Source organism: Cynocephalus volans, chromosome 10, assembly GCF_027409185.1.
Source record: "Cynocephalus volans isolate mCynVol1 chromosome 10, mCynVol1.pri, whole genome shotgun sequence".
NCBI lineage: Eukaryota > Metazoa > Chordata > Mammalia > Dermoptera > Cynocephalidae > Cynocephalus > Cynocephalus volans.
The window spans coordinates 103171659-103195080 of record NC_084469.1 but is presented as its reverse complement, the minus strand read 5'-3'; the positions used below and the strand labels follow the sequence as shown (position 1 = coordinate 103195080).

At 47.4% G+C, this 23422-nt stretch overlaps 1 protein-coding gene across 10 annotated transcripts in view; it reads right to left on the bottom strand.

Moving 5' to 3' along the window:
• The window catches only part of DNM2 (dynamin 2), an 87267-nt gene that overhangs the window by 52460 nt on the left and 11385 nt on the right, over positions 1-23422 (bottom strand). For all 10 annotated transcript variants that reach the window (XM_063112964.1, XM_063112958.1, XM_063112961.1 and 7 more), the window contains exon 2: positions 3044-3117. In XM_063112964.1, the coding sequence (XP_062969034.1) occupies positions 3044-3117 (74 nt within the window). The remainder of the gene's footprint in view (positions 1-3043; positions 3118-23422) is intronic.

Sequence of the window (23422 nt, the reverse complement as noted above, 5' to 3'; positions counted from 1 at the left end):
TCAACACCCCTTGCCTGACACCATGCCAACCTCTTTACCTCTCCCTGTCCCCCACTCCCAGCCTGTGCTCTTGTCCCTGCTTGTCCCTCTTCCACACAGTAGCCAGTGGGCTGAGCTGGTTTCCCCCAGTGCCATGTGCCACCCAAGCTCCCACTGCCTGAACCCCTCACCAGGCCTGCCAGGCCCTGTCCCACCTGTTTCCTGGCCCCTCCCCAGCCTCGCTGCTTCCCCTCACAGCTTTGCACACATTGTTGCCCCTGCCTAGAATGTTCTCCCTGGGCCCCCAGCTCCAAGGTAGATCCAAAGCCTGGCACCATCTCTCACAATCTCTGAGCCTGACCACAGCGGCTCCACGTCTGCAGCCCCCACCAGGCCAGGGCGTGGGGGGACCAGGCTACTTTGGAGTGCTCACGTTACCTCCCTGGCATCTGGCTGAGGCCCAGCACAGTGAGTGGACACATGCTTGGAGCAATATGAGACTGGAAATGCCATGATCAGGAGTAGGGTGGAAGGGCCACTCCTGGGGCCCCCTCTCTTGCCACAGCCCCCAACCCAGCTCAACAGAATACAACTATGTCTCCATCTTCATGGCTGCCACCAGGTCCCTGGCAACCCCCACCACTCCTGATGCCTGCTTCCACCTCCTCCCAGATGCCCCACCTTGGCACTGGTGCCTGCAGTCCCTCCTCTGAGAGCAGCCACAGGGATCTGGTCAAGCTACACCTTGGCATAAGGCCACATTTCCCAAAAGGGGGCTTAAGACTGGGCTTTAAAGACCTTCCCATGGGCCGTCAGGCTGGTGGTCGGGAAGCCTCAACTCCCTACTCCGTAAGGTGGGAGTGACAGGAATAGAGATTTAATCATTCATCTGGGTCAGGCACTGCGCCCTGCTCTTGGTGCTCCCAGATTGCAAGGTTCTTCATGTGCTTCTCTCCCTCCATCCCCCGAAAGAATTTCAGTTCCTCCAACAGGCCACCCTGGGCATCAGGCTTTTATGCACTAACTCTCTGCTAGGAAGAATAGTCCTCTCTTCCCCGACACAGCCCAATGCTCTTGTCAGCCTCAACTCCAACGTCACTTTCTCAGAGAAGCCCCAGGCCAGCCCTGACCACCCAGTCAGTTAGGGTCACCCTCCCCCACTACACACAAACACACTCCCAGCTCCTAAGGGATAGGCCTGCACATCACCCTCCTGGTCTCACCCCCCTGAGCCTCCCAACCTGTCTCCTGGCACTAAAGGGAGCACAAGGAGGGCAGGTTGCTGGGTAGTGGCAGCAGCTCTGGTCCTCTTCACCGCTGTGCCCCAGCCACAGTAAGTACTCAGTGGACTAACTGGGTGACATCCACTGGAGAAGATGGTTATGTCTCACCATGACAAAACTGGCAATGTTCCAGTGCAGGAAGCCAGCTGATATTCTCCCAGCAAGCTGTCCCCAAGCAGGCTAGCAGCAAGCACAAAACCACAGCCACTGGGACAGCATCACTCTGTAAGGGCCTGGTGTGTGCCAGGCACGTGCATTAAATAACGTGGATTTCCCTGCAACCAGCAAGGCTGTACTATTATCTTCACTATGCAAACAGGAAGCACAGCCGTGAGCAGCGGCCCCTCCCCAGGAGTAGGGATTGGAACCTGGGTAGTCTTGGCTCCCAGCCCCCACCCACCAGGCAGGGTTTCCCAGCGTGGCAAGGGGCCAGCAGTATCAGCATTCCTGGGAATTCATTCAAAATGCATCCTCGCCCCCGCCCCCAACCTGCTGAATGAGAAACAGAACTACAATCTGATCCCTGCAAACATCGGAAACCCGCAGTTCCGCCACTGCCCACAGCTGATTGGACACCTAAACCCAGAGGAGGCAGCCCAGGCCCACCCGTGGCCTATGACACGGCAGAGCGCACTAAACTGGGGCTGTTCGACCAATCCGCTGCCGTCTCTCACTGGAGCCACGCCCACCCGGAGCTGGGATGGACGGAGTCAGAGGATGGGGAGAAGGCAGGGCGGGGTGCAGCTGAGAAAAGGGTCTACGCAAGGCAGATCCGCCTGGTGCGGAGCCCAGATCTACAGCCTGCTGGAAAGGTGGGCAGCCTGGCTACGCCTCAGTTTCCCTGTCTGTACAATGGGGGTGTGTCAGCTGCCTTCCCTGCGTGGGAAGGTTTAACAGGGAGTGAGGAAAAGGTGACACACCCAGCGCTGAGCCAACCGGAGCTGATAATTCCAGGTCAGTGGGAAGCGGCAAGGAGACTCCTCCCAGCTCTGGAGAGGGGAGGGGAGAGGCCCCACCTCCAAGGGCTTCCCTTTCCAAGGTCCAGCTTCGGTCTGGCCCCAAGATGCTTTCCAAGGAGGCCTGAGTGGGTTTCAAGCTGGAATACACACTCACATTATATCATACTCGTATGAGAAGAACAGAAATAAACCGAGCCCAGGGAGGAGAGAACAGAAAAAAATCCACACGTGGGTCATTCTATATTAAAGTGGCTGGGCCTCTCCTGAAAGTCAATGTCATGATTAAGAAAGAAATGGAGGGAATGCTGCTCTAATGAAAAGAGAAGGAAACATGACAATGCATATTGATCAGAGCAGCTGCAAAGGTAGCCAGAGGCGATATCTGGGTAACAACTGGCAACATATGAGTGTGGACAGGGTGTTAGATGACACGCAGGGATGATTCCTCTTCTTGAACATGGTTCTGTGACTATGTAGGAGAGTGTTGTCACTGCACAGGAAGGTGCACTGAAGCATGTAGGGTTGATCTGTCACAATGTCTGCTACTGATTTTGAAAGTGTTTAGCAAAAATGTGTCATCTACGATACAGAAAGCAAATGTGGCACCTGGTGGCCTGGTCACAGCTGAGGGCTCTCAGGGTGGGTGTGTGAGTGTTCACTGAGCTGTTTTTCAACTTCCCTACACACGTGGAACAGTGGAACACATGAATTCAAAGCCACATGACAGCACAGGACCCAAGATTGTACTCTCAGGCCCCAGCTCCTCCAGGGCCCCATGTCCACGTTCACCTCCCACTGAAGCTGCGGGCTGCCCCACTGTACCTGTTTTTGAGAAGATGAGCTGCAGAATGAGAGGTCGCCGAGTGACAATTCCTGAACCACGGGGAAGGAAATCCCTGTGGGAGGAAAAGGGACAGAAATTACTCACACGTCCGGCTCCAGGGGCAGGAAGTATGACCACACGTGGTAGAGCAACTCTGTCTTGCAATTTGGGCAACCTCAGCAAAGACACCAACCCCAGCTGCGCACTGGGAAATGCTCCGTCTTGGAGGGTCCTGAGGCCAGGAGGGCAGGGGTGGGACTGGACTGAAGGTCATGGCGAACAGAACCATTTCCCATTGGCAGGCTGTGTCCCAGCACTCAGCAGGCTGTTTCCTTGACAAGTATGTGGACAACCTCCCCCACATTCAAAACACAGCAATACAGTTCTTACATGTTTTAAATTAATATAATGCCACACGTATGACATAAAGGTGAAATAAAAGGAAAGTAGTTGATGACCAAATATGATGTTTCATGTCCAAAAAAGACAAATTGAGAGAGTCAGAAGGCAGATCTGTGGTTGCCTGGGGGTGCACACAGGGACTGACTGCAAACGGAAGGAAGAGAGCTTTCTGGGGTGATGGATACGTTCTAAAACTGGCTTATGGCAATGTTTACTAAAATTTACTGTAAATTTACTAAAAATCACTGGCTTTGAAATGGGTGAATTTCATAGTATGTAAATTACTCAATAATGCTGTTTAAGATAGAAAAAAAAAATCCTCTGTGGGCTGGCCAGTGAGCTCAGTTAGTTAGAGCGTGGTGCTATAACACCAAGGTCAAGGGTTTAGATCCCGTTACCGGCCAGATGTATTTCACAATGGAAATACTCAGGCTAGATGTAAGGAAGTAGCCTGCACTGATTTACACTGAATACACCTGGATTCCAGCAAGTAGGAAGACCAGAAGCCACCCTGTACCATGAGAAAAGAAGCCAAAAGTGTCTGGGGGACACTGAAGTAGGATCAGCATGTTCGGAGAAGATTACAGCCTTGTAAAGGACTCTTTGTTGTTTCACATGAAATGGAAAAAGGTTCTAGGCTTGGGAATTTCAAAAACGGTTTGCACCTAGATGGATGTTTGAATTGTCTGAAATTCATGCAGAACACAGACAATTGGTACTGGGCAGGTATATTTCACTTATAGCAAGACAGCATCCTGGGTCCCCCAACCAAGTGCCATTGGTACCTCAGCCCTCCCCAGCTAGGGGGTGCCCTCCCATGTTGGGAACCTCCTGATGGGGACCCTGGAGGGTCCCAGAGGAAACCACTGGTTCTCAGCCAGGGCCAGGCATCAGAATCTCCAGGAACATATTAGCCCAGTGGGTGGAATGAGGGTGGAGATACACTCTTGCCATCCAGTGTGCAAGATGAGGTTCCTGTTCCAGCAGCCTGTGTTCTGTCCTACCACGCTACATAGTATTCTCCCCTGGATGGTCACAGGGACATTGCACAGACCACACAATGGGTTGGCTCCAGCCCTTGAGGGCCTTGAGGCCCAGCCTGCAAGACAAGGGGATTTCCACAGGCAGCAGGACTCTGAAGGTCCCCATGGAGGCACTGCTAGTGAGCAGCAGAGTGGGCACTGAAATTCCAGAAGCAGCCTTGAGTGGACAAGTCCAGGGGCAGAGGGGGAGGGTGGTGCTGTGGTCATAATGAGGACGCTGGTTGTCATTTTAGGCCATGTGATGGGCTTTAGGAATAGCCAGATATAACAAATGCAAGCTTTTAAAACACTCCTCTAGCTGCTGCAGGAGCCAAGAGGCAGACAGAAGGTGGCGGGGGCAGGAGAGGGGGAAGATGGCAGGACACCAAGGGCAGTGCACAGACCCTGAACAGAACAGAGACAGTATAGGAGATGCACAGCCATGACCTGGGGGCAGGCTGGACAGAGAAGAATCAGGGAGGGCAGGAGGGACTGTGACAAAGGGGGCCTGCCCTGATGACATGTGCCAGCCCCTGGAGGGCAAAGCCCTTGCCTCTGCATTCCGTCTCTCACAACCCTGGGTGGCACAGTCAACCCTACACACCCTGGATGCTACATGTCATCATGTCACATTTCTGAGGACAACAATGAGCCCAAGGGCCCTGCCTACCCCACTGTGCACTTCACATCATGTGCCTACTTCACAATGACACTGAGCTGTGCTCTACTCCCATCAGTCCTCCATTTGGATGACAAGGCACATGATTTGGCCAAGGTCACATGCTCAAGTTCACTTTAGTATTACTCACTGCCTACCAAGCACTTTGGAGGTGCTGCGGACAGTGGCACTGACATTCTAACAGGGTGGGTATGAGGAAGACCCACTAGGGGGTAAGAGGGCTTGGGGACTGGGGGGATCAGGGAGGGTCCTCTAAGAAGAGGGGAACAAGGAGCAAGCTGCATGGAATCGGGAGGCAGAGTAGGAGAAAAGCAAGGAGGCCACACACAGGTCACCAGAATCCAGAGGGGGCATCCCTGTGTCTCCCCTTCATAGTGGACACAGTGGACACCGGGCTCTCCTGGGGGCTGGCAGAGGGCTCTTAACCTACGTGAGCACCACACGTAGCCCTGGCCTTGGACTTCCCAGAGCCCCAGGTCACCTAGGTCACAGGCTGACATCCTGCACATGAGAGAGGTAGCATCTCAGAAACTGCAGGCACCCCCCTGCCACAGAATCACCACCAGCAGCAGTGACAGCGTGTGCCCCTCACAAGAATCCCCACCCCTACCCCTTTGATAACTGTTGTGTTTTTTGGGCAGCTGGCCCATACGGGGATTGAAGCCCGCACCTGGGGGTTATTGGCACCACGCTCTAACCAACTCAGCCAACCAGCCAGCCTTCAATGACTGTTTTTGAAACGTTGCAAGTGGAACATATCAATGACCAAACAACATAGGGGCAGCATGTAAATGGAATCATGAGCACCTGTCTGTGAGGCACTTCCATGCTGCTGAATGTGTCCAAAGTGTGTTCCTTTTCAGTGTCAGATAGAGTGTGTTCTATTGCAGGGAGGGACCACAGCTGGTTCGTCCATTCACTATCTGATGGACCTGTGGATCTTCCCAGCTTGGGGCCATGACGAATAAAGCTGCTCTGAACATTCTTATACATGCCTTTTGGAGACATATGCCCTTGTTTCTCTTGCTGAGTCATTGGGTGGACTTGAACTTGAACCGGCAAAACTAGTCTCTGGTGATAGAAATCGGAGTGGTGGTTCCCTTAGGGGGAATGACTAGAAGGGGCATGAAGGAACTTCCTGAGATAATGAAGATGTCCTCTATCTTATCTGTCCAGTGGTGACCAGGGTACCTGCATTTGTTAAAAAATCAAGGTCTGGCCAGCCACCAAAAAAAAAAAAAAAAAAAAAAAATCAAGGCGTACACTTAACATTTGTGTGATTTACCGTATCTAAATTAAATCTCAGAAAAAGGTCACAAATAGGCTGGCCGGTTAGCTCAGTTGGTTAGAATGTGGTCTTGTAACACCAAGGTCAAGGGTTTGGATGCCTATACTGGCCAGACACCAAAAAAAAAAAGAAAGAAAATAAAAAGGTCACAAATACAAATAAGTCCAGGAGGACGTGCTCATGGAGGTTCAGATACTGAAGCACAGAGTGAACGTTCCATTAAAATTTTCCCACAGAATTGTTACGATCATGTTAGTTTCCCAATAAGAAGAAAAGCTCAGATCTAAAGAACTTTAAAGCCCAGCAAGGGGGGACTCATTAAATAAATTACAGCCCATCCATGACACTGGGTGGCCACATACAAAAAAAAGAAAGAGCCTTTTATCTCTTGACATGCACCTTTCCTTCTGGGTGTGCAAGTTCAGGAGAGTGTGTGTGATTTGCCATTGAAGAAAACAAAAAGGAAACAAAATAGAGGCCAGGAGGCTGGGGCCTAGCTGGAAGAGAGTCACTTCATGTTCTGGGACATCTTTGAATTTTGCATTGTACACATGCATTACTGATTCCAAGAAATTATTATTATTATTATTTTAATAGAGTAGCTAACAACTGAGCTCTGACTGTATGCCAAGCAAGGAGCTGAGAACTTTCCATGGATTAACTCATTTAACCACAACAAGAGCCAACGGGATGTGTCTGTTGGCTCCATTTTACAGATGCAGCTGAGGCCCAGAGGTTGGGTGCCTGGCCAAGGTCACATGGCTTCTGGAAGTGGCAGGAACATGGACTGAAACCCACGGGGGGGTCTGAGCACCAGGCCACCTGGCCTTCACCTTGCACGTCTGATAGAGAAGCCTCCAGTGACTCCCCAGCCAAGCCAGGCCAGGCTTTAAGCCCCTGGTGTCTGCCTGTGCTATCCTGTGACTGCTTTGGGCGTGTCTGAGGCACCAGGCACAGAGGACAATGGTGACGTCTCAGATGCCACTAGTGTCCAGTACACACAGCAGACAACTGCAGCCTCAGAAGAATATGAGGCAAGTGGGGTGCCCAAGAGAACCCAGAGAGCTCTGCACACATGCAGGAGAAGGTGGCGGTCAGGCTGGGCTGGGGCAGAGCAGGCACATGGGGCCTTGCACTCCAGGCTAGGAGCACCAGAAGCCCTGAGACTCATCCAACTGATTCCAGAAGCTCCCGAACTGCTGAGTGCAAAGGGCGGCAACACCTGCCCTCGGCCTAGACAGTCCCCAGAAATCTCCTTGGGAAGGGGGCCTGGCCCAAAGGATTTCCTGGGGCATAGCAGCAGGAGTGCTTTTGGGCCTTCCAGAAACCACCTCCCAAGCAACTCTGCCCAGAACGCTGACTGTGCACTTAGCTGGAAGTGACTTTGAAGTCTCAGTCATCTGCTTCCTCCTCCCGGATAACACCCACATTCCACAGGTCACCAAGTCCCTCTAGGTGACTGAGAGCCACATACCCCTCTTCTCTCTCTTTGTTGCTGCTACAACGGCCCCTGTGCAGCCAGGCTGCCCTGCGTTCCAATCCCTGCTTGGCCACCTCCATGCTGTGTAACCTTGGGCCAGCTTCCCTGACTCTGTCATCTGGGTTTCCTGGTCAATAAGATGGGGTACCTCCACTGACCTCAGAGGGCTCTGGCTGAAATGACACCTCCTCCGAGAGACTTCTCTCATTCCCATTCACACCTCTGACCTGCCCCTTCCTCCTGAGCCTCATTTTTCTCCATAGCATGAGCACACTCTAAATGTCATGGCTCACACATACACACACACACATACCGCCCCCCATGTCAGCTCCCCAGAGCAGGATCTTCCCTGCTGTGTCCACAAGGCATAGAGCAGGGATGGCACACAGTAGATGCTCAATTAAGTGTTAACTATTCTGTCATATTGGTACCTGGCCTCTTATCCACACATAGCCCAGGCCCGGCCCCAGGCTTCCCAGCCATCCTCCCACACTCCCCTGGTATCTTTCTCAAGCAAAGACCCTGCCTCTGACCCTCTCTCTAGCCAAGTGACCAGGCCCAGCTTGACTGGTTCCCACAGCCCCACCCCCTGCACCCTCGGCCTCTGGGATCCCTCTGGCATCTCTGGCCTCTGAGCCTTTGCAGGGGCTGTTCCCTCTGCTAAGAAATACTTCCCTACAGGCCATGTTTGCACCCCTACTACCCAAAAGCACATCCCTTCCCACTCTCTCCAACATGGCCTCTGACAGAGGTCTGTCCAGTCCTGTGACAAGCCAGGACTTTGGCACCTGGCCTGGTCACTGGATCTCTGACACCAAGAACAGTGCCTGGCAGATGGCAGGTGCTCATCAAATGTTTGTTGAATAGACAAGAACGTGGACTCTGGAGTCAGAGCCAACAGCTCTGCCCCATGGGCTGTGAGGCCCTGGCCAGGTATCTGCCCCTCTCTGGGCACTAGTTTGGCCATCTGTAGGATGGGAAGACACTACCTGTCCACCACGGAGAGCCCAGCCAGTCGTGTAGCCTGGCCCCTTCCCCACTCCGGAGCCTCTGGAGTGAGTTCTAAAATGGGCCATCTCTCCCTGGAAGGGGATGACACTCCCAGAGGGAGGTGGGGCGGGGAGCAGAGGGGGAAGGGTGCGGCCAGGAGGCGGTACTGTGCGTAGATCAGAAGCCCAGGCTGTTTATTTACTGTCTTTTGAACACAGCACAAGGCCCTACCGGGAGCCCTTTGACTTCCAGCCCCCAAGAGGGTGGGGACAGCTGTGTGCAGGAACAATGGAAGCTTTCCCAGGGGAAAGAAAATACACAGATAAGCCGCAGAGGATGAATCAGCCCAGGCCACCCTCACCTGGGCAGCCTGGCGCCGGCCCGGCAAGGGCCCTGGCCTTGGATCCCTTCTTCCTCACCATATACTCTGGGGACATTTAGGTACGGTTTCCCACAGCCTGAACGTGGCTGGGAGGACTCACGAGATCCCACAGCTGGACCCTCAGCACAGGCGCCCCCCTCACTCAGGGGAAAAGCCCAAGCCCTCCCTGTTGCCCACCCTGAACACCCAGCCCCCGCTCCCTCTCCCCACCACACGCTCTGCTCCAGCCACACTGGCCTCCTCCGCATTCCCCAAACACACCAGGCACAGTCGCGCCTCAGGGCCTTCGCATGGCTCCCTCGGCCTGGCACCCTCTTCCTGCAGCATTCACACAGCAGGCTGGAGACTCCCAGGCCAACTCTCTTCTCCCTCCCCCAACACACACACACCCTACTCAATTCCCAACTCCATTCTAACTGCCACCGTCTGGATTCCTGACTGTTCATGTGGCTGTGGTCTGTCCTGACCCCCACTGCCACCCCACCAACCCATTAGAGTGGCAGCTGCATGGGGTAAGGGTCCTGTGTCCAGCATGTTCTCGTCTCTCTCCCCAGCACCCAACAGAGCCAGGAAGAGGTAGCTGACCAATGCTTGTGGAATGTAGGACCAAACCTGCCATTTTGCAGATGAGAAGACAGGCTCAGACGGCAGGGGAGACAGATGCCTCGGTCTCATGCCTAGCCTCACAACCCCTTAAATGGCGAGGCACTGCTCCCTTACAACATTCCCAGCTGGGCAGCTCCTCCCTGCTCAGGAATCCTGCAGCTTCCAGAGCAAGCCCCACCCATGGCACTCAAGCCTTAATGTCACCTGCTCCACGGTCTCATCGGTCTCATCGGTCTCATCGGTATCATCTCATCGGAGGGACAAGGCAGGCTGGGAGCAAAAGCAGGAAGCGGCCCAGGGCAATTTGTGGCCATGGCTCCAAGACTCTCCAGACACCAGATGGAATCTAGGTACTGCCAATTCCTTTCTGGACAAGCTGTGCAGGGCAGGTTGCCTCTTTATGCCTCAGTTTCCATGTCTGTTAAGTTGCAATAATGCCACCTCCCTCACAGGGGAGATGGGAGGGTTAACAAATTTCTTACCACAGTGTCCCAAAGATAGCACTGGCCCCATACAAAGTAAAATCCAGTACAATGTCAGATCGTGTCCCTCCTCTGCTCACAACCCTCAAGATCTCCAAAGTGCTCCAACAATCACCCTGTAACCTCCCAGCCCTTATCCCCTGCACCTCCCCCTCCCTCCCTCTCTCCAGCCACATTGGTGGTCAAGGGACAGCAAAGAGACCAAACATGCTCCTGCTTCAGGGCCTTTACATTTGCTGATCACCTGCGTGGAATGACTCTCCTCCAACTATTTCCTGTGGTCACTCCAGATTCAGCTCAGATGTCACCTCCTCAGAGAAGCCTAACTGTCCCCTGGTCACCCCCCAAACCCACAGCACTCCACTTTCATTCTCCACACAGCACCATTCTCTAGGTGGTGCTTTTCTGATTTATTTGCTTATTTATCTATCAGCCCCAACTAGGATGTCAGCACCTTGAGGGCAGGGGTGTTAAGCATCTGTCCTGCCCCCCTCGGGGCCCAGCACCACGCTGCTGCCTGGCAGATGTCCACATTCCAGGACTGACTGCTGAGTGGGTTTGCAAAGACAGCCGACTCCCTGCACTAGCACTGTTCACTGTGAAAACCGTTAAGGAAGGGCTGGCTGGTTAGCTCAGTTGGTGAGAGCACGGTGCTAATTACGCCAAGGTTAAGGGTTTGGATCCCTGTACCAGCCAGCTGCCAAAAAAAAAAAAACCATTAATGACCTAAATGTCCATCAGCAGGGAACTGACTAACTCAACCTTGGGAACTAGTCTGGGAAGCAATCCAGGACACAGCGCTGAAGGCGTAGACTGGATTATATATGGAGAGTGATACTCTCTAATTTGGGGTTTTTTATGCATGCCCACATTTCCTTCCTGTGTAGACGGCAGGCTTGATGGAGATCATCTATGGGGTGGGACTAGAAAACTTTCTGTTTTGTTTTTCTTTTTTTGGCAGTTGGTAGGGATCCTAAAACCCTTGACCTTGGTGTTATCAGCACCATGCTATACTAAGTGAGCTAACTGGCCAGTCCAAGACTTTCTGTTTTACAGTCTCCAACATGATTTGAATTCTGGTCTTTTATAACTTTATTGTAACTTTATTATTTATTTATTTATTTATTTATTTATTTATTTTTTAAAGATGACCAGTAAGGGGATCGCAACCCTTGGCTTGGTGTTGTCAGCACCACGCTCAGCCAGTGAGCCAACCGGCCATCCCTATATAGGATCCAAACCCGTGTCCCTGGCGTTATCAGCACCACACTCTCCTGAGTGAGCCATGGGCTGGCCCTATTTTAACTTTTATAACAGGTAAATACTTACCTTGTAGCTTAACAGTTGTACTGAAAAGCCCCAAAGCAACTGGTTGGCCAAGCGGCATTTTCAAAGGTGACAGGGAACTGCTCAAACTTTGGGACCCTAAGCTCTAAACTCCACCTTCCTGGGGGTCTCCTTGGTGTTGTCCTACACTGCAGTAACAGGTGGCCTGGGTCTCACGGCTGGGCCTGACGTGTGCCAGCTGTGTGACCTTGGCAGCAGAGCCTCTCACATCCTGGCCTAGGTTTCTTCCTCTGTGAAACAGGGTGTAGTGTGGACAGGAGGAGGCAGTGTGGGTGCCAGGGGCGAAGTGGGCCCAACTGAACCCCTAGGCAGAGGCAGGACATGGTAAATATGCAGGCCATACCCTACCCCACCTGGAACATTCCAGAACCATCCTCCTTGCATTCCCCTTCCTTCAAGCAGGAGAGTGGGCAGTAGCCTCTGGGCAAATGAGTCCCCTTTCCCTCCATCCCAGAGTTCCTCCCAGCATGATGGGATGCCACATTACAAAGGACTGTCCAAGCAGACCCAGTCCACAATGTCACATAAGACAGGACAGTCTCCCCTCCTTTCCTTGGAGTTGTCTCTTTCCCACCCTTTCCTGTGGCACTGCCTTAAAGGCATCCCCTTCTCCCCTGCAGATCCTCATGTTCTTAGGCCAAGTCCCCTGGGTCAGGGCAATGCCATCCAGTCTCCCTGCTCCTGCCCCTGATGTCAGATCACACTGTGCACCAGCTTCCTTCAGCTCATGACGAAACCCAGTCCCCTCCCTGTGGTCCAGAAAGCCCTGCGTTATGGGCCCCGTCCCCTCCCTGCCATTCCCTGCTACTCCCTCAGCTCCAGGCACATTCCCGCCTCAGAGCCCCGCACTGGCTGATTCCTCTGCCTGGGCAGCTCTGCCACCAGACACCCACACAATGCCCTAGACTCTTCCTTCAGACACTGGCTCCATGGCACCTCTGGGACCAGGTTCTGTCCCCTCCCCTGCATGATCTCTTTTCTCACCAGGGCATCTATGCTACCTCCCCACTGCCCCACTAGACTCAGCCCCACAAGGACAGGAGCCGGGTCACCAGAACCCAGACAGTGTCTGGCCCATAGCAGGTACTCAATAAATGCTTGCTGAACAGCAAGAGCAGCTGACATCTCCAGGGCACACAACACAGAGGCATTGTGCCAAGCTCCAGGCATACAAGGTCCTTGTTTCATCCCCACAGGGGCTCTTGTAAACCCCATTTTGCAGATGGGGAAACTAAGGCTAGAGAGGTTACGTCATCTAGACCAAAGTGACAGAGCTAACAGCAGCCCTCCTGACCACTGAGGCACCAACCCAACCTACCTTGTTCCTGTTCCTGTTTGCAGGGCACCATCCAGTCACCACATAGCACATCCGGGAGCAAAGATGGAAAGGAAACCCTAAACTAGGAAGACAGGAAGTCCAGTCGTGGCTTCCTCATGGGAAAAACTGAGTGAGCAGATGGTCAGGTGCAGATTCTGCAGCCCAACAGCTCAGCCACAGCCCTACCATACAACCTGGTTGATGACTGTCACTTTCCTGGTCCTCAGTTTCTCTGTCTGTAAAATAGGGATAGTAACAACACCCACCCTGTGAGATTGTCAGCAGGACTGGAAGGATGAGTCACGTGAAGCCCAGTGCCTGGCATATGTAGGGCCCTATCCCATAGGACTAGTTCACAAGGGTGACGGGGGTGGGGAGGGGTGTCAACCTTTGGCACCACTACAACACGCACGGATTCCTTGTCACCCCAGCAAAAGACCTTGACCCAGCCTCTCCTAGCATGCCTGGCAAGACCATTCTAAATCCGCTTCCTCTCAAATACAGCAACTCCTTCAGGGAATCAGCCCTGAGCAGAGCAGACATACAGCATGCCACCCCCAAGGCACCGTGAGGAGGGTGAAAACTAGAAACGACATAAAGGTTCACATAGGACACTGACTGGACTTAGTGGGACCAGGCCAGACCACGAAATACTATGCAGCTGTAAAAAAGCACTGGGAAAGGGAAATCTAGGCTGACAATAGCTGGAGACTTCAATATCACACTTTCAGTAATGGACAGAACAGCCAAGCAACAAATAACAAGGAAATGGAAAACATGAACAACACCCAAAACTAACAAGAGCTAACAGACATGTACAGAATACTCCACCCAACAATAAAATACACATTCTTATCAAGTGCACATTGGAACATTCTCCAGGATAGATCTTATTTGAGGCCAACCCATAAAACAAGACTCAATAAATTTATTTTATTTATTTTTTGCAGCTGGCCTATACAGGGATCTAAACCCTTGACCTTAGTGTTACAAGGCCGTGCACTAAACAAAACTCTTCTTTCTTCAGTTGCTGGCTGGTACAGGGATCTGAACCTGTTATGTTGGTGTTATAAGGCTGCACTCTAACCAACTGAGCTAAATGGACAGCCCTGTGACTCAGTAATTTTTTTTTTTTTTTAAATCAAAGAGGGATTTATTTTTGTGACACAACAAGAAATCCAGAGAGAAGCAGCTCAAGAAAAAAATAAGGAGCTCAGTCTCTGTCCAGCACCCTGCTTTGCCCTCCTAAGTATGAGACTCTCACCCTCACAGTCACAAGCTAGATTGTCTATCTTCAGGCATCCAATGTGCACGTGTGGCATTCTCTGGCAAGAAGAAGGGGAAAGGAAAAAGATGTGTGTCACTTTTATCTAGAAAACAATAGGTTTCCCAATAAGCCCACCTCTAGACTTCTGATTCCATCTCATTGCCCAGAACTGTTCTCAGAAGAGTCTGGATACATGATTAAATATTCCTGTAATGTATTTTAGCCCCATTAAAACTAGGGTTCTATTGGTAAAGAAGAAAGAATGGACATAATGGGATAAGTAGTTAGCAAATGTCACCCTGACATTTGAGGGATGGATGGAGAGAGAGGAGCACAGAACGGGAGCAGAGAGATGCATTACGAGAAGCACAGGGACAGATAAGAGTGTCACAGAAGTATCAAACACAGCCTCAAGTTCCATTAAGGAGCTGACAGAAACACACCTGCTGCATTCAACAATCAGGACCTCACTGGTGATGTCTGAATATAAATGGAACTAGACTGCTGAACAAAGAATTAAAACAATTTAGTGTATCCAAAAGTATGAATACTAAGATAAACAGCATTAATATGTGTGACTCAGTAAATTTAAAGACTGAAATCATACAAATAATGTTCTCCAACAACAATGGATTGAAGTTAGAAATCGATTACAGAAAGAAATTTCGGAAATTCACAAATATGTGGAAATTAACACACTGAGAAATAACCAATGAATCAAATACAACATATCAAAACTTATAGGATGCAGCTAAAGCAGTTCTTAGAGGGACCTTTATAGATCAAAGCACCTATATTAAAAAAGAAGACTTCAATAATTTAATCTTCTACTTTAAGAACCTAGAAAAAAGAAGAGGAAACCAAACTCAAAGTGAACAGAAAAAATGAAATAATAAAGATTAGAGAAGAAATAAATTAAATAGAGAATAGAAAAATAATAGAGAAAATCAACAAAACCAGATTGGTTCTTAGAAACACCAACCCAAGGTCAAGAGTGTGGATCCCTGTATTGCTCGGTGAAAGAAAGAAAAGAAAGAAAAGAAAGAAAAGAAAGGGAAGAAAGGGAAGAAAGGAAGGGAAGAAAGGAAGGGAAGAAAGAAAGGGAAGAAAGAAAAGGAAGAAAGAAAGAAAGAAAGAAAGAAAGAAAGAAAGAAAGAAAGAAAGAAAGAAAGGAAGAAAGGAAGAAAGGAAGAAAGGAAGAAAGGAAGAAAGGGAAGGAAGGAAGGAAGGAAGGAAGGAAGGAAGGAAGGGAAGGAAGGGAAGGAAGGGAAGGAAGGGAAGGAAGGGAAGGAAGGGAAGGAAGGGAAGGAAGGGAAGGAAGGGAAGGAAGGAAGGAAGGAAGGAAGAAAGGAAGAAAGAAAGAAAGAAAGAAAGAAAGAAAGAGAAAGAAAGAAAGAAAGAAAGAAAGAAAGAAAGAACCAACAGAATTGATTAACCTTTAGCTAGGCTGACCAAAAAAAAAAGAGAGAAGACTCAGATTACTAAAATCAAGAATAAAAAGAAGGGACATCACTACCAACCTTACAGAAATAAAAAGGATTTATATGGCCAACCACCATTAGAAGAAAAGGATCATAAAGGAATACTAAGCCAACAAATTAAATACCTTAGATGAAATGGACAAATTCCTAGAAAGACACAAACTACTGAAACTGACTCAAGAAGAAACAGAAAATCTCAATAGACTTATAACAAGTAAAGAAATTGAATCAGTATTAAAAGAAAAACTTCCATGTAGCATGCAGTTGTGCACATCTGTAGTCCCAGCTATTTGGGAGGCTGAGGCAGGAGGATTGCTTGAGCCCAGGAGTTCTGGGCGATAGTGTACTATGCTGATTGGGTGTCTGCACAAAGTTCAGCATTAATAGGGTGACCTCCCAGGGAGCGCTTGCCTAAGGAGGAACCAGAACAGATCAAAATTCTGGTTCTGATCGGTAGTGATACTGTGCCTGTGAATAGCCACTGCACTCCAGCCTGGGCAACACAGCAAGACTCTGTCCCTAAAAAAAAAAAAAAAAGAAAAAGAAAAAAACAAACAACTTCGCACAAAGAAAAGCCCAGGCCCAAATGGCTTCAATGGTGAACTCTGATAAACACTTAAAGAAGAATTAACACCAATTCTTCCAAGAAAAACAGAAGAGGAAGAACACTGCCTAACTCATTCTATGTGGCCAGCATTACCCTAATAGCAAAGCCAGACAAAAACAAGACAAGAAAATAACCAACCAGTATCACCTGTGAATAGAGACACAAAAGAATCCTCACCAAAACACTAGCAACTCCAGTAACATATAAAAAGGATTATACGCCATGGCAAAATGGGACTTATCCTAGAAATGAAATGGTGGTCCAGAATGCAAAAATCATTGGTAACACCAAGGTCAAGCATTGGGATCCTTATGCTGGCCAGCCACCAAAAAAAAAAAAAACCAAACTGTAAAACTCAATCAACACAATACACCATATTAACAGAGTAAATGATGAAAACTGTCTGATCATCTCAATAGATACAGAAAAAACATCTGACAAAATCCAACACCCTTTCATAATCAAAAATACTCAATAAGCTAGGAATAAAACGAAACTTCCTCAACCTGAGCTTCTACACAAAACCCATAGCTAATATCATGCTTAATGGTGAAATACTGAAAGATTTCTCCCTAAGATAAGGAGCAAGACAAAAATGTCCATTTTTGCCACTTCTATTCAACGTCATATTGGAAAAAAATAAAATGAAATATAAAAACAACCAAACAAAAACATTGTACTGGAGGTTCTAGCCACAGCAATTAAGTAAGAAAAAGAAACAAAAGGCATCTAGATTGGAAAGGGAGAAGGAAAGTGATCACAGACATAATAAAATCTAGGAATCCATTGAAAGAAAAAGAAAACTATTTGAGATAATAAATGAGTTCAGCAAGGTGACAGAATGCAAGATCAACATACAAAAATCAGTTATATTATTATACACTAGCAATGAACAATCTGAAAATGAAATTAAGTAAATAATTCCATTTATAATAGCATCATAAAGAATAAAATACTTAGCAATAAATTTAATAAAAGTACAAATCTTTTACACTGAAAACTAAAAAACTGCTGAAAGAAAGACTTAAATAAATGAAAAAAAAATCTTGTGTTCACGGTTTGGAAGACTTAATATTATTAAGATGGCAATACTCTCCAAATTGATCTACAGATTCAATGCAATGCCCATCAGAATCCCAATGACATTTTCTGCAATAATTGACAAGATGATCCTAAAATTCACATGGAATGCAAGGGGATCTAGAACAGCCAAAACAAGCTTGAAAAATAAGAACAAAGTTGGAGGATTCACATTTTCTAATTTCAAAGCTCACCACAAAGCTACAGTGTGGTACTGGCCTAAGGGTAGACATATAGATCAGTGGAATAGTATTAAGAGTCTAGAAATATATTCTTGCATTTATGGACAACTGATTTTCAACCAAGGGAGCCAAGATCAATTAACAAGGAAAGAATAGTCCTTTCAACAAATGGTGCTGGGAAAACTGGATAGCCACACATAGGAGAATGAAGTTGGACCCCCTACCTCACACCATATACACAAATTAATTCAAAATGTATCAGAGACCTAAATGTAAGAGCTAGAACTATAAAACATTTAACAGAAAATACAGGAGTGAATCTTCATGACCATGAATTAGACAATGCTTCTTAGATAAGACACCAAAAACAAACAACAAAGAAACAATAGATAAAATGAGGCATCATCAAATTTAAAACTTTTCTGCTTAGAAGCAGAAAAAGGACACTATCAAGGAAATAAAAAAACAAGCCACAGAATGGGAGAAAATATCTGCAAATCATATATTGCAAAAGGGACCAGTATCAAGACTATATAAAGAACTCTTTACAAATCAACAAATGAAAAGACAAATAACCCAATTTGAAAATGGGCAATGGATTTGAACAGATATTTCTCCAAAGACAGACAGACAGAAAGCACATGAAAACTTTCAAGAGTAGGAATCGCGTTTCTGGAGGAATGGTGATAGGCACGGACGCAACGTGGCTTTTGATGGCATTTTATAGAGAGTTATGTGCCAAGGAGGGATGAAAATGGCTGCCGAGGTCCTAAAAACAAGCTTTTCGTGATAACCTGGGCACACAGGCACTAAACAGCTGAAAGTTGATGTGGTGTGAAGTCTGACTTGTCTGGACCATTTTTTTTTTTAACCACTGGTTTCACGTTTTTCCAATGGATGGCTTGGGTGCAGATTTTGGAGACCTTTTAAATAAAGGTGTGAATAATCTGCTTGGCCACAATACATGGAGCACGAAATTTCAATCAAAAGGAATGAGAACTCCTATGTGAAGTGCAGGTTATTTTCCGTTATCCTGAAAACTTCAAGGGCTTTTATGACTACAACAAGCATGCAGCTTACCCATTGAAAGGCAGCTGGATGGATGCTCATGGGATAGAAGATTAAGCATCTTTCAATTGGAATTTCTGTAAACCTTGTGAGGAGGAGCATCCTATTTCAAATAGGGTGGGGGAAAGGAGGAATGTTTTCAAATAATGAAGGAATATTCTATACTGGTGCTTTGTCTGTTAAGTTAATTGGAAATAAAAGTATACAGAAGTCAAAAAAAAAAAAAAAAAAAAGAAAGCACATTAATCATTAGGAAATGTAAAAAACCCATGATGAGATAAACACCACTTCATATCCACTAGGATGCTAAACTCAAAAAGACAGATAATAACAAGTGTTGCCAAGGATGTGGAAAAACTGGAAACTTCATACTCTACAGGTGAGAATGTAAAATGGTGCAGTCATTTTGGAAAGTTCTAGCAGTTTCTCAAAAGCTAAACAAAAGGATTACCATATGACTCAGCAACTCCACTTCTAAGTATATATGCCCAAGAGAAATTAAAACATACGTCCACACAAAGACTTATACACAAATGATCATAGCAGCATTATTCACAGTAGCCCAAAGTTGGAAACAACCCAAATGTCCACCAACAGATGAATAAACAAAATGTGTCATATCCATAAAATGGAATATTATGAAACCATAAAAAGGAATGAAGGGCTGGTGGGTTAGCTCAGTTGGTTAGAGCACAGTGTTATAACACCAAGGTCAAGGGCTCAGGTCCCCTTACAGGCCAGCTGCCAAAAGAACACACAAACAAAACAAAGAAAGAAAGAAAAAGGAATGAAGAAGCACTGACACATGCTACAAGCATGGATGAATCTTGAAAACGTTATGCTCAGTGAAAGAAGCCAGACACAAAAAGCCACATATTATATGATCCCATTTATATGAAATATTCAGAATAGGGCAAATTCAGAGACAAAAAGTTAGACTAGTGGTTGCCAGAAGATGGGAGTGGGACGTGACTGTTTTATGGGTATGGGGCTTTGGGGAGATGAAAATGTTCTCAAATTAGATAGTGGTGATAGTTGCACAATTCTGCGAATATACTGAAAAGTACACTTTGAAAGGATGAACTTTATAGTATGTGGATTATATTTCAATAAAGATATTTAGGAGGGAAAAAAAACACGAGTTCCCCATGCATCAACAAGAAAACAAGTCCACCTTTAAGATAAAAAAGACCACAGCGGGGGGCTGGCCGGTTAGCTCAGTTGCTTAGAGCATGGTATTATAATATCAAGGTCAAGGATTCGGAAAACCACTGCTGGCCCACACAAACACTCCTGAGAAGGGCCCGGACTTGGACTGCGGCCACTCCTCCTTCCACCCTCCTGTAGCCTTATCCCCCTCTCCTGTAGCCTCATCCCCTCTGTGACCCTGATCTTAGCAACAGCTGCCACTCCTTTGTGCTGTGTCTGGCCAACTTGTGCTTCCTAGCCTAACTCCATGAAGTGGTGACCGGGTCTGTTCAGCTTCAGCTGGGTGGCAGCCCGGGTCGGAGTCCTGCTTAGTGATTGAGACGTGGACCGATGGGTTTACGTAGAGAGGGAGGTGGGTTTCCCAATCACCTCCCACACTTCAGGCACTGTGCCAGGGCCCAAGGCACACCCAGGAGCAAGGTCCCACCATCAGGCACTATTCTTCTAATGAAGGGAGACAGACACTAAACCAAATAGGTAAAACAATGATGAGGAATGACAAGTGCTTCTAAGAACAATTAAGCAGTGTGAAGGGACAGAGTGACAGGGTGGGGGCATTTTAGCAGAATGGCCAGGGAGGGACTCTTGGGGAGGAGACATTTAAGCAGAGGCTGGTGGAGCTGATGAAAGGAGGCCCAGGGTTATCTGACGGGAAGAACAGTCCTGGCAGCAGGAATAGCACATGCAAAGGCCCTGAGGTGGCAGATGGGACAGAGACTGATGTTTTAGGAACAGCAAGGAACCCAGTGTGGCTGGAGCAAAGCAAGTGAGGGAGGTGTGGGAGGAAGCAAGGGGAGAGGGGTGTGAGGAGATTGCACAGGGCCTTGTGGGTCACACAGGACTTTAGTTTCTACTCTGAGGGAACCAGGAGCCATGGAGGGTTCTGAGCAGAAGAGGGATATATTCTTAGCAGGCTCGCTCTGTCCATGGTAGGGAGAACAGCACGGGGGTGGGGACACAGTCAGAACATGCAAGACCAAGGAGGCAGAGAATGCACTGGTCCAGGTGTGCAGGTGACTGTGGATAGGAAAATACAGTTATAAAAACTGATAACCCAGGTACAAAAGTCAGTTAGATAGGAGGAATGAGTTCTGATGTTCTATTGCACAGCAGGGTGACTATGGTTAACAGTTAAGTTTTGTATATTACATAACAGCTAGAGGAGAGGCTTCTGAATGTTTTTGCCACAAAGAAATGAGAAATGCATGAGGTGACTGACACATTAACCACCCTGACCCAATTATATGACATATGTATGCGTCGAAACATCAGATTGTACCTCCTAAGTATGTATAATTACAATGTGTCAATTAATTAAAAAAACAAAACAAAACTAATAACCAAGCTCTCCATGTACTGATACACAAAGATCTCTTTTTGTAGGAATCGACAAACTGAAAATGTATATGTTAGGCTGGCCAGTTAGCTCAGTTGGTTAGAGCTTGGTGCTGATAACACCAAGGTCCGGGGTTCAATCCCTGCACCGGCCAGCTGTCAAAAAAAAAGTGTGTGTGTGTGTGTGTGTGTGCATATATATATATGTGTTAACGCAAAGGTGTGTGTGTGTGTGTGTGTGTGTGTGTGTGTGTGCGTGTGTGCGTGCGCATATATATATGTGTTAACGCAAAGGAACTAGACTAGCCAAAACCATTTTGAAAAAGAACAAAGAGGACTCACATGGCCTGATTTTAAAACTCACTATAAAGCTACAGTAATAAAGAAATGTGGTGCTGGCGAAATGACAGACCCACAGAGCAATGTGAGAGCCCAGAATGGACCCACACAAAGATGGCCCATTGAGGATCCCCTTACCGGCTAGCTGCCAAAAAAAAAAAGGTGGCCCATTGATTTCTGACAAAGGCAACCCAATGGAGAAAGGATGGACTTTCCAATAAACAGTACTAGAAAAATTGGACATTCATACACACAAAAAAACCCAAAATAAAATCTCAACCTATACCTCTTAACTCACACAAAAATTAACTCGAAATGGATATTTATGAGCCACACAGAAACCTGCACATAAATGTTTACATTAGCATTACTCCTAATGTTGGGCTGGCTGGTTGCTCAGTGGTTAGAGCGTGGTGCTGGTAATACCAAGGTCCAGGGTTTGATTCCTGTACCAGCCACCTGCCCCCTGCCAAAACTTTTTTAATTAAAAAAATAAAAATACAATAATAATTTTTTAGAAGTACATGACATTCTGAAAAAAAACCAAAACCCTGGGGATGGGGAACAGCTCAAAGCTGACAGGTGCAAGGGACCAAGGAGAGATGACTTCAAAGGGAGATGGGAGGACTTTGTGGAGTGAAAAAGTGTTCTGTATCTTGACTGCACTGGCAGTTACACATTAAAACTTGTAAAACTATACTCTAAAAGGGTGATATTCCTGTATGTAAATTGTAGCTTGAGGGGGGGAAAAGAACAAAGCAGCAAGCTCTCCATGTGTTGATACTTAACGGTATTCCTTAGAGATCTTAATGTAACAAGGTCACTGTGCAAAATAAGGTGTAAAACTGTGTACGGGGGAGGGAAGAATAAGACACATCCATATTTGCTTCAATTTGCACAGAGAAACTGAGGGAAGGCATGGGAAACTCTCAAGTCTGGTTAGCTATGGGCAGTGGGTAGCTGGAGGAGCTTCCAGGCAGGAAGTGAGGCTTCTCTCTCTCCATCTTTTACATATATATTTTTAACTTGGTGCTCTGTGGACATATGAGTATGACTTACTCAAACAATCACATTAAAAAGAACCCTCCAAGCTTCCAAAGGATCGAGTATGAGAAGAAGAAAAACAGTAACTTTCTAGTAGAGAAACCTGGTAGACCCCACCTTGACCGACAGATCAAGGTCAACACCACAGGGAGAAGTCTCGTTGCTATCACATACTCCTAATAGTATTCAAGGAAGACAAGGGCTGCTCACCAATGTGGTTCTTCTTCCCCACAACTCATAACCCCAGGCTAACGATGGGAAAATACCTGATAAGCCCAAAATGAGACACATTCTATAAAACACCAAGGTCACGAAAAACATGGAAAGACTGAGACGCTGTCATAGACCAGAGGAAATATAACAACTAAATGCCGAGTGGGATCCTGGGACAGAAAAAGGACATAGTGGGAAAAACTGGAGAAATCTGAACAAAGTCTGGCTTTCCTTAATTGTAATATAGCAAGGTTAATTTCTCAGCTGTGAGAAATGTACAATGAGGGAGAGCTGAGTGCAGGGTAGATGAGAGCTCTCTTACTATTTTTGCAAATTTTCTCTACCTTTAAGATTTTAATTTCCTGTAAATCAAAAGTTACTCCAAAAGAAAAAAATTATTACAAACAAAAACAACAGAAAAACAAAACAAAACAAAAAAGAAAAAGAGGAAAAAAAAAAACCAAAAGGCACTAAATAGCAGCACCCTGGAGGCATGGAATCATGGGGACTTGGTGAGAGGCAGTCACATTCTAGGAGACTTTGGACTATCCAGCTGA